Source organism: Mastomys coucha, unplaced genomic scaffold, assembly GCF_008632895.1.
Source record: "Mastomys coucha isolate ucsf_1 unplaced genomic scaffold, UCSF_Mcou_1 pScaffold1, whole genome shotgun sequence".
NCBI lineage: Eukaryota > Metazoa > Chordata > Mammalia > Rodentia > Muridae > Mastomys > Mastomys coucha.
In genome coordinates this window covers 27,485,457-27,496,950 of record NW_022196891.1, presented here as the reverse complement: position 1 = coordinate 27,496,950, position 11,494 = coordinate 27,485,457, and the positions used below count along the sequence as shown (strand labels likewise).

At 51.7% G+C, this 11,494-nt stretch overlaps 1 protein-coding gene across 1 annotated transcript in view; it reads left to right on the top strand.

The window, feature by feature from the left end:
• Positions 1-11,267, top strand: part of Mapkapk2 (MAPK activated protein kinase 2) — a 46,749-nt gene extending 35,482 nt beyond the window's left edge. Inside the window, exons 2-10 of the mRNA XM_031381630.1 lie at positions 6,113-6,252; positions 6,437-6,501; positions 6,771-6,850; positions 7,254-7,380; positions 7,925-8,000; positions 8,342-8,466; positions 8,967-9,052; positions 9,142-9,222; positions 9,749-11,267. Coding sequence (XP_031237490.1) covers positions 6,113-6,252; positions 6,437-6,501; positions 6,771-6,850; positions 7,254-7,380; positions 7,925-8,000; positions 8,342-8,466; positions 8,967-9,052; positions 9,142-9,222; positions 9,749-9,892 — 924 coding nt within the window. The 3' untranslated portion in view covers positions 9,893-11,267. The remainder of the gene's footprint in view (positions 1-6,112; positions 6,253-6,436; positions 6,502-6,770; positions 6,851-7,253; positions 7,381-7,924; positions 8,001-8,341; positions 8,467-8,966; positions 9,053-9,141; positions 9,223-9,748) is intronic.
• Positions 11,268-11,494: the final 227 nt, after the last annotated feature.

The window sequence follows — 11,494 nt, the reverse complement described above, 5'->3', positions numbered from 1 at the left end:
GTGAGTGTATGTGTGTGTGTGTATGTGTGTGTGTATGTGTGTGTGTATGTGTGTGTGTGTGAGTGTGTATGTGTGTGTGTGTGTGTGTGTGTGTGTCTTTACAGTATGATTAATTCCCATGGTTGGGATCTGATGCTGTATTTTTTAATGCTCTCCATTTTACCCTGGTGCTGAACATTCTAGATTTTCCAGAGTGAAGGCATTCTCTGTTTCTTACCTGGGTCCCTCTCTGGCCTCGAGTCTACAGGTGTGGACTCTTAAGGATCTGTCGGAAATAGCAAATGATGTCAGGACTGTCTGTCTTGGTGTCAAAGCTCTGTGCCTTCTCCAGGCCTTTCTTGTTTTACAGTTATCCAGTTAGAATCAAGTTAGCTTCTCTGTGTTGTGTGTGGAAGCTCCATCCCTCCAGGCTTCCTGCTGGAAGGAGAGGCCTAGACATATTGAGGAGGTGTGGCATTTCACTTCCTCCTGGAAAGAGCTGCGTGTGGTGCTAGGACAGGAATGGATGGAGTTGGAGTGGGTGAGGCAGTGGTTGGGCAAGTCCAGTCTACTCCTTCCTGGGGTGGGTGGGTGGGGGTGATGGCTGGGACCTCAAGCCTGCACCCCTGGAAGAGTGAGCTGGTTCTGTGCTGGAGGCTGAGCGCTTAGGAGATAGCCTGCAGAGGTGGGTGTCTAGTTGTCTGGGAGGAAGTGCTACTACAGGGGAGCTTCACATTCCAGTCCTGCCACAGCTGCTTGGAGAATCCTATGGAGGGATTTTCATCCATAAATGGATGACCTCATTTATAAAATAGGTTGTTCCCTTCCAGATGGGTTGAGCCAGGTGAGATGACACATTGGAAGTACTTAGACATTTTATTTAGAGAACCCCAACCCCAAGCTATGCCTGCTACTTGAATGCTCACTAAAAAAGTTGCTGAAACTTGCCTACGGTGGCTCCAGGTCCCCCTTTCCGTTTACCCTGCAAAGCATCGGGGCAAGCATGTGGTACAAAAGAAGCATTTGTGGTCCAGAAAGAGGGCCTGTGGCCCTGGCCTAAGGGAGTGGTGAGTTGGTGGCCAACACAGGGCTTTCCTTCAGCCCCCAGCTGCCTACTGGGAATGCAGAGGTCTTGTTTAACAACACAGCAGCACACTTGGTGCCTGAATTGGACTTGGGCATCACTCTTGGCACCAAGTCAGACTCGGCACATCCCCGCTCCAGCTGTCCCTTTTAAGTGGTGTGTGGAGGGAAAACTCAAGGCTGCACCATATCCTGGGTCCCTACTGCCTGGCATTTAGAGCTATGAATAACCCCTGAGGGAAGTGGGCGTGCCTGGGATCCCAGCTGCCCACCTCAGGGGAACTGATGACAGGAATAGCAACAGAGTAATAATAGCAGAACACGGATGTGTGCCAAAGCCGGTCTTGCTAGTGTGCATTCTTTTACACGAGTTTAATAGAGTGGCCCCTCGGGCCTGTCATGGGCCTAAAATAGGAGCCCCGTTCACAGAGCGGGTGAGGTCTTCTGAGGTGTGAAGTCTCTGGGGTAGCCTATTTGTTGCTCCCTTTGTTCTCCTGTCTGCTGTAGGCCCAAGCTCCTCTCTGTTTCTTTCCTCTGGCTTTTGGGTTGATTTAGACTATCTCTTCAGGAGACCCCATGATGGAAGATCTCCTGGAGGGAAGGTAAGGGGGTCAGAGGTGTAAAACCAGAGCCCAGGGCCCCCGTTTTGAACTCTGTGCGCAGTTCCCACACCTCCCTCACTGGTGCTATGCTAAAGCTTCCCTCCTGGGTGGTGGGCTCATGGCCTGATCCTGACCCTGCTGCTAAAGCTTCCCTCCTGGGTGGTGGGCTCCATGGCCTGATCCCGACCCTGCTGCTAAAGCTTCCCTCCTGGGTGGTGGGCTCCATGGCCTGATCCCGACCCTGCTGTACCTTCAGGCCTCCTTGGCTGCACACCTTAGTCACAACACTAGTTTACACTTAGTTTACAACCTTTTCTGCAAGAGCATTTCAGAGACACCATATAGGGCTGAGTCAAGGCACAGAATTGGCTCCAGGCTTAGCGTGGGTATCACGGATTTCAGTTCCTCCCAGGCACACTTTCTGTCAGTGCTATGTTTTTGTTTTTGTTTTTTTTTTTCTTTAGTAGAAAAGTCCATCCCCCAGAGCTAAGGCCCTGAGCCTTTGTCTCCAGCGTTCTCCCTGCATCATGGGAAGGAGACCTTTCCTGTGTGACTGTCCTGGCTTCTGCGCCTGCTGCTCCAGCTCTTACTCTGCTGGGGAATTCTAGCGTTTCCTGTCACCTCTCTGCCTGGAGGGCTCAGGCTGCCTCTCTTGTCTGCCTCTCCTTGCCATGTACTTCAGATTTGTGCGTTCTTGCTTTCTCTTTCCAGGGTTCTATATGCTATACTTGTCTACAAGTAGCGTTGGCACTTCACGGCCCCGCCCTTTGACGTCAGCCTGCCTGCCTGCCTGCTATGAAGGCCTTCCGTAGCTTCAGTTTTCATAACCAGTGAAGGTCTGATAACGTGTGACTGGGATATACAGGAGACCCGATCTCAAACAAAACCTCACTAAAACCTCTATATGTATTGTAAAAATTAACACTTCTCATAGTTATGCCTAATCTCCCAACCTAAGTTTCCAGAGCATAAAACCTAATTTCATCTCAGTTACTTGTTTTCCTGGGAAATTTTGGTTTCCTCTAAGAATTGAGAATTTTCTTTTCTTTTTTTAATATTGATTGATTGATTGTATATGAGTACACTGTAGCTGTCTTCAGACACACCAGAAGAGGGCATCAAATCTCATTACAGATGGTTGTGAGCCACCATGTGGTTGCTGGTGGCTGGGAATTGAACTCAGGACCTCTGGAAGAGAAGTCAGTGCTCTTAACCACTGAGCCATGTCTCCAGCCCAAATATATTTAATAATCACATACATCCTTTTTTTTTTTAAAAAAAAAAAAGATTTATTTATTATTATATATAAGTACACTGTAGCTGACTTCAGACACACCAGAAGAGGGTGTCAGATCTCATTACGGATGGTTGTGAGCCACCACATGGTTGCTGGGATTTGAACTCAGGACCTTCAGAAGAGCAGTCAGTGCTCTTACCCGCTGAGCCATTTCACCAGCCCTGAGAATTTTCTTAGTCTTGCTCCAGTTGACTTCACATGGAGGAGACGGCAGGCCTGCAGCAAGTGCACCCCGCCCCCACTTGAGAGGGGAGGAGACAATTTAGATAGTAGGGCAAAGTCGCCACACTCCAAAATTTTCCCTGGAGGAGAGAGCTTGAAAATACACTTACTACTAGGAGAAGGAAGAAAGAGGAGGGATTTGATTAAAGAAACCAAATTTTACTTCACCCGTGGAGAGAAGGCATCAGTATGAAAAGTGTTGATTTTAGATTAAGAGACGAGAACCTTACCTTACCTTTGTGAGAACCTTACCTTGCCTTTGGTTTTGGTTGCATTTGTAAGATGGTCTCTCTGTATAGCCCAGGCTGGCCGAGAACTTCTCCTGCCTGGCCACAAGTGCTGGGAGTTGGGTGTGTGACACTAGGGAAGTGTGTGACCTTACTTCAGCTGGAACTCTTTTTTTTTTTTTTTTTTTTTCCCGAGACAGGGTTTCTCTGTGTAGCCCTGGCTGTCCTGGAACTCACTCTGTAGCCCAGACTGACCTTGAACTCAGAAATCCGCCTGCCTCTGCCTCCCAAGCGCTGGGATTAAAGGCGTGCGCCACCACCGCCCGGCCTCAGCTGGAACTCTTGAGTATGTCAGTCCTAGCACTGTGTGTCCTGCATGCCTGTCTGCTGAGTGCTGCGGACGAAGCCAGCTGTGGATAGCAGCGCTCAGGTCTTGTCTGATCTGAAGACAGTGGTGTTCCTGGATCCCAAACCCAAGTGTGCGGTCTGCAGATTGACTTTCCTCAGAACACTTGTCTAGTGTGGCGTTGTGACCTGAACGTGGGGCTGAACAGCTCTTCCCCCGGCTGTTCATCTCCGATATCTATCTCCTGCCCTCGGATGTGGGCGCAGAGTGTGAGGGTGTGAGTTCCCCCATGGGAGTCTTTTTACTTTGATTCTATACTCTGGTGAGAATGGAGGAGAGAAGTGAATTATAAATTTTCCCAGTGCCCGCCTCCTGTATCTCTCCTGCTGCAGTAGCCTGACATTTCTGGTTGTTGGTCTGTTTTGGTTTTAACATTCAGTGCCATGAGTGGCCTGTAGCAGGTCAGTCACTACTTGACGAGTTGAATTACAATGCACATGGAACTGGCAGTGTCTCTCTCTGTTCCTTCTACAACATGAGAAAATAAAGATGTACGTCCTGCAAACTCCTTACCCGCCCCCCCCCCCACAGAGCTTGTGCCATGCTCACATCTGACCACAAGGGGGCAGTGTGACACAGTGGGGAGCTCGCCTCCTGCATACTGACTTCAGCACACTGATAGCTGTCCAGTTGGTTCTTTGTGGGTTTCTGTTTGGGAAGTTGCCTCTTTGAAGCCACTTGGAGAAGTTTCAGCCTCTGACAGTTTCTTAGACTCTGGGTGATAGGGTGGAAAGACTTGAAATTTGTCAGGCCTGATTCAGGCCGTGGCTGCCATCCTAGAAGCTTAGCCTTGGACAGGTTACCTCTGTGAAATGGGTCAGCGTGACTATAGCCTAAAAGCACATTAGCATTATTGTTGGAGACTCTGAGCTTGTCTCTGGCTGTCTGACACCACTTCCCAGACCTCAGCTGTCTTCTCGGTCTCCCTGCATGTCCACGTTGGCTTCATTCTAGTCAGTGCCCGGTCTCCACCTTATTGAAGGCTTGCCCGCGTGCCTGCCTGCTGCCCGCCTGTCCGTCTGCTCTCTGGCCTGTTTCCCTGCCAGCTCAGACTACAGAATGTCCAGAGCCGTTGGAGAGTGTGATGTACGGGTAGAGCTGTGCAGGTCTGTGTCTCATGGATTTTGGCATCTGTGCCCTGCATTGAGCAGGCACTCTAGTAAACATGGTAGCTGTTACTACTGAGCAGTTTAACCCTCATAGCATATCTGTGAGCAAAGGTGGCTACTCCATCATCCTAAGCAGAGGTGTGTTAGGATGCCTTTGGTTCTAACCATGGAATTCTTCCAAAAGAGTTTAAGCAATCAGGAAGATTTCCCATTTACTTGTTTGCTTTGCCTTGGAAACAGGGTCTCACTCCTTGGTTTCACTGTGGAGCCAAGATCAGCCCTGAACCCTTGCTCTCTTGCCTAGCTTCCTGGTTGTGCCTGGCAGGAAATAGGATGCTTAGTGATGTTCCGAGGAGGATCCGGGGAACTGCTTTCTCTCACTTGCTTCCTTCGGCATACTGCTCTGTGGCCAGACTCTTTACTGGTACCATGGTAACAGCATGCTCCTACCTGCCTGCCAGGTGCTGTAGACACTGTTGGTCCTGGGCTTTTTTTTTTTTTTTTTTTTTTTTTTTTTTTTGTGATTGCCTCTCAGGAAATTGCCTTCAAAGTTCTTCTGGGCCATTTGGATGTTAGGCTTGTTCCTAAGCTAGTCAGTAGCAAAAGGGCGGAAACCAGTAGCTGGTTTAGACGGATCAGAATCCAGCCTTTGAAGGCTGCTGAGGGTCCAGCCTCACTTCATGCTCCTGGACACCTGGTCTAGGGAACAAGAAGGGACACATGCGGCTCAAGGCTGCAGATGTGGTAAGCAGCAGGTTTCGACCAGCATCGGGCCGACTCTAGAGACCGTCAGTCTGAATCTGTATAGGTTTTAAGTTCCTCTTCCCGCTGATTCTGGAATCTCTCCCTTTCTTGTCCTTGCAGTGGTTCATGTTCCTTGAAATGGTTCTTTTTGGCCTGTCTCTGTGGGACACTGTCCTCCAGTACTTCCCTAGACTCCATGCTCTTAGCTGATGGAACGAGAGCCGTCTTAGCCTTGTTGTTCAGGCTCTGGAGGGTCAAGCTGAAGTGTTGTGTTGAGTGATTGGAGTCATCTTAGGGTCCTAGAAGGGGAGAGACTGGGGAAGATGCTGGAGGGTGGCCTTAGGCCTCGAGAGGGAGCGTTCATAGTGTTGGTGGGAAGCTGGCACGTGGGCACAGACTCTTTCCTGTAGCCTTGTGTCACTCAGGAGGTGTTGGCCTTGCAGATGCTCCAGGACTGCCCGAAGGCACGCAGAGAGGTGGAGCTGCACTGGAGGGCCTCCCAGTGCCCACACATTGTGCACATCGTGGATGTCTATGAGAACCTGTATGCTGGCAGGAAGTGCCTGCTGATTGTTATGGAGTGGTAAGCAGTCTGCTGGGTTCCGTCCAACCTATCCCCATGCCACACTGAGGTGCCTCTGTGGACAGCCCACAAGGATCATAAAGCTTGAAATATCAGTGTCTGGCTTCCTTTGGGGGCAGTGGAGTGTGTGGGGTTGGTGTGACTTGCTGGTTGCCAGATCTGTACCTTTTTTTTTTTTTTTCAGTCTCGATGGTGGAGAGCTCTTTAGCCGAATCCAGGACCGAGGAGACCAGGCATTCACAGAAAGAGGTAGAGGTCTGCTGTGGAGGGATAGCTTTGGGTGGACAGCAGTAGGCAACTGTAGGTTCTTTGCAGAACCTGCTCATAGGAGCGGTGGAGGGTGTTGCCTTCTTGGGCTCGCTGCTAGGAGCAGCGCTCTCCCTTAGGCATGGCATGGCCAGCTCCTAGCTCCTTTGTGTGGCAGATGAGTTGGTGGGTGTGGGAGGCTGGGGCTGCATCGGCAGGCTGGTGTATGGAGCTTTCTGACCCCCAGCTTGGGATTTCTCTCTTGCCTGCAGAAGCGTCAGAGATCATGAAGAGCATCGGCGAGGCCATCCAGTACTTGCACTCTATCAACATTGCTCATCGGGATGTCAAGGTAACTCATGTTTATACCGAATGCTCTGGAGGACTGGGACAGCACCCTGACTGCCTGGTCTTTCAGGGCAGGATGGGTCTGCAGCCCAGTCTGTGGCTTGCGGGGCTTGGGACAGGGGACCACAAACTTAGTAGTGAAGCCCTGTCCGGCTGCTCATCAGCACTTCACTGTCCCACACATGGCTTTCTGAGTTGGCAGCGGTTTCCCCAGCTCCACGCATCAGTCTTGCTTTCCTGGCCCTCTGTAGCAGATGTAGCGATGTCTTCAAGTTGCCCGGTGCAGAGGGACTGGATGCATGCACGCACGCTGGCTGAGCAGATGAGCGGAAGACACAGACAGTTCTTCCACTTGGGTCCCTCAGTGTTTCCCCAGGGGACTTACTCACTCACGTCTCTCTCCACAGCCTGAGAACCTCTTATATACTTCCAAAAGGCCCAATGCCATTCTGAAACTCACTGATTTTGGCTTTGCCAAGGAAACCACCAGTCACAACTCTTTGACCACTCCGTGTTATACACCGTACTATGTAGGTGAGTTCAGGGGAGGCCCAAGGACTGAGTCTTTTCCCAGGCTCTGTCCCAACCCCTCGTTTTGCTCGTTTCAGGAGACCATAGACCTAGCATGCTGGGTCTTTATGTCCCTGTCTATGTACTGGGTCTGACAGGGCCCCACCATAAGTGGGCTGCCAGAGTTAAGCTATATTGAGTGCTGTGAAAATGGTCTGGGGGGCTGAGGGCAGCCCTTGGTGTCTGTGTACTCTTCCTGAGGAGAGTCAAGGTTTCTCTGCAAGTCTGGGATTCAGCCTTTGCTCTAAAGTCCCAGGCAACTCACAGGACAAGCTCCCAGGACATGCTTGTGAAGTTAAGTGGGCAGCCCGTGTTTGCAGGTTCTCAGCGGCTCGGCAGTGTCTGCACCCTAAGCTTGCAGCTACAGAGTCTGTTCTGGGCTAGGGGCTTCTCACCCCATCCCCCACTGCTGCTGCTCTTCCTTTATGAAGGGATGAAGGACTCTGAGGCAAGGGAGGTCTCAGCATTCAAAGAGCCAGGATAACCCACAGTGATCTTTGCTTTGCAGCTCCGGAAGTCCTGGGCCCAGAGAAGTATGACAAGTCCTGTGACATGTGGTCCTTGGGTGTCATCATGTATATTTTGTAAGTGGGCTGGAGTGCGGGAGGGTTGCTAGGCTGCAGTGCATTAGGGAGCTGGGGAAGCTTGTACCTCTGCAGGACAAGAGGAAGAGGCAGACATTAGCATTTCCCTTTTGGATGGGGGACTCCCTGGGAATTGGCCTGTGTTCCTGCTTCACTCGATGCTCGGTCGGTGGGCTCTAGTCGCTAATGGGCTAGCTGTTCAGGTGACACCCTTGGCACACTAGACTCCTGTATCAGCAGTTTCCGATTTCTCTGTGACTATTACAAACCAAGTCTGGCTCTTAGCTAATTTGTGGTACAGGGTTCCTAAATAATACCCGCTTTGCCCTTCTCTTCCTTAGGCTGTGTGGGTATCCCCCCTTCTATTCCAATCATGGCCTTGCCATCTCTCCCGGGATGAAGACTCGTATTCGAATGGGCCAGTATGAATTTCCTAACCCGGAATGGTCAGAAGTGTCAGAAGAAGGTAGGAACCAACCTTTGGGGACAGGGAAGAATGTGTGAGGGTATATGCACATGTAGGTGTCAGCCTTTTTCACGTGTGTGCTGGAACTGGGCACTTACACCTATTGCTATGCTTTCTAGGTGTGTCTTGCCTGTGGGAAGTGCCTGAGGCATGGTCAGAGCCATGCATACATGTAGGGCTTGTCCAGCATGCTGGTCCTTGGAGCCATTGCTCCTTGGGTACCTGCCTCCATTTAGTCTCTTTTGAGCCTGATTCATGCAGGAGAGTGCAGGGAAAAGTAGAGATCCTGAGTTGTTCCTGTCCCCTGAGGTGCCTGTCCCTGTCCCCTGAGGTGCCTGTCCCTGTCCCCTGAGGTGCCTGTCTCTGTCCCCTGAGCTGTCCCTGTCCCCTGAGCAGTCTGTCTCTGTTCCCTGAGTTGTCCCTGTCCCCTGAGGTGCCTGTCCCTGTCCCATGAACTGTCCTGTTCCTTGACCTGCTGTGTCCTCTACCTCACCCCATAGTGAAGATGCTTATCCGGAATCTGCTAAAAACAGAGCCCACCCAGAGAATGACCATCACAGAATTCATGAACCACCCCTGGATCATGGTAAGCTCTGCAGGCTGGGGAGACCTGGGTGCAAGGGACTGTTGCTAAATATGGTCGACTGTCACTTGATCCCATTTCTCTCTCCTCAGCAATCTACGAAGGTCCCTCAGACTCCACTGCACACCAGCCGTGTCCTGAAGGAGGACAAGGAACGATGGGAGGATGTCAAGGTGAGGGACCACTGAGGAAGAGAGCTGGGGAGGCAGCTCCCTAGAAGTCCCCAGCATGAGTGCTGGCCTGGCTAAGGACAGTTTGGAGTTGTGCTCTTCATCCCAGTGTCTCCGTAGCAACAAAAAGGTGACTGGGAGCCATGGCCTTCACTGGCTTGTGGCAGAGGTTCTGGGCAGGCTGCTGCCTGCTTCCTATGAGCCCTCCTCTCCCTGGGGCTCTAGCGGGTCCTGAATTGGCATCATGTACAATCTCCTCAGTTTTCAGATGAGGGCATTAGAGCCCCGGACAGGAGCAGGCCCTACAGGATGGCTGGCCCAGGACCCTTTTCCCTTTTGTGAGCTTGTCAGAGGGTCCCTGGGAGAGTAGCTACACAGTGGCCAGCCTGTGCTTGACCCAGTGCTGGAGGATGCTGCTGTCAGCAGTGTGGACCCACAACTGACATGTGTTCACTGTACCCTTTTCCTGCCTTGTCTGTCTGTCCCTCACTGCCTGTGCCTCTCTTCTTTCCTCTTTCCCTGCTCCCAGGAGGAGATGACCAGTGCCTTGGCCACGATGCGTGTTGACTATGAGCAGATCAAGATAAAGAAGATAGAAGATGCATCCAACCCTCTGCTTCTCAAGAGGCGGAAGAAAGCTCGTGCTGTGGAGGATGCGGCCCTTGCCCACTGAGCCGCTCTGTCTCCACCCCACTGGAGGACAAGCAATAACTCTACATGAATATATTTTTTAGACAAAGAGACACAAGTTGCCCAATGCTGCCTCCTGTTCTCTTGAGCTGCGTGATGCCCAGAAATGCCTCCGGTTTTATTCTGGCCTTGGCTCTGGCTTCTCCCGAGATAGGGGCTGGAGGATGTGTGGGGGGGCGAGGTGCTCCTGAGCCCGTGCTCCTTTTGCATCTTATCTGTAATTTGGCGTAGTGTTTATGGAACCTGTCTTTTTGTCCTTTTCCCCATCCTCATTCTTTCCCCAGGTCCTTTCCCATCTACAAAGGCTGAGGCTTACCCAAGGGTGTTGTGGAAGTTGTTACAGGGAATGTCCCTAGGTTGCCCCGTCTGCCTCCCCTGGCCTCCCACTGTAACATGGGGTCCCCACTGGCTCTAGAATCTGGAAGATTCAGGGAGAAGGGAGCAGAGTGGCAGGATATGCCACTTGCCTTCCACCGAAGCCCTTAGCCATCACCGGTGTGTACAATAGAGCATACGTGTGTATGCCTGGGTCCATGCCAGGGCTGGGTATTGGAGGGTCTAGGGAAGGCAGGACTACACGGACTCCTCCTTGAACTGAGCCTGCCTAAATGCCTAGGTAGCTTGACTAGATCCAGAGCCAGGTAATCATGGCCTCTGTGTTAGCTGGGCAGGAGAAGGCAGTGAGGGGTACATGGACACTGGCAGCCATCAGGAGGACTGGGTCCCCTAAGGACCCATTTCCCTGCTGGTCCCAGATCCCTGAGGCACTGATCCACTGAGTAGCCTCCGCTTGCCCTTCTTGCCATGATTAACCCACTTTTTCTCTGAAAAATTTAGCCATTTCTCAATGGGCTGTCCACTCCCACGGGTGACCCTGGGAAAGTTATATGCCTGGAAAGGCGGTTGCATTTCATGCATCTCCCCTGATCTCTGGGGTACCTGCCAACCTCCCTTTGGCAAGGGCAGGACCACGTGTGGTCTTCCTGAATTTCCACCACGTGGTTTGGTGGATGGGACAGTCTTCGCACCAAAGATGTCTTGACTCTGTCCCTGCCCACTAGCCACCTCACCCTCTGACTGCTCATCCTGGGTGGGGGCTCCCCAGGATTGAGGAGGCGCAGGTGGGGAAGAGTCTTTGTGCCATGGTCCCCCATGCCCCTCCTGCTGTAGGGCAGGAGGGGTGTCTCCCTCAGGGGTTGGTGGAGGAGGGGCTCTTAGGCATCTCTCGGCCTGGGGCAGGGCCCAGGTGTCTACGGCTCCTCCCATGTCTTTGATGGTGTGTTCAACACTCAGACTGTTGTAAACTGTTGTTTTGTATGAGCAAAATTGTCTTTACTAAACAAATTTAATAGTTGAAAGTTTCTCATTCTTTTTCTTCTTGAGACTTGGGCCCTCGACCGTTTACTTCTGTTCTCCCAGCCTGTGGAGAGTGTTTTCTACAAAGGGTGGTAGAGCCCTGTGCCCTGAGACGGGAGAAGAGAGCCTCCTGGCTGGATCAGCATGGGAATTGCCTCTCTTCGATGAGGGTCTGTGTCAGTGAGCTGATCTCCTTTGGAGCGAGGAAAACAGGGTGGCATATTATCTT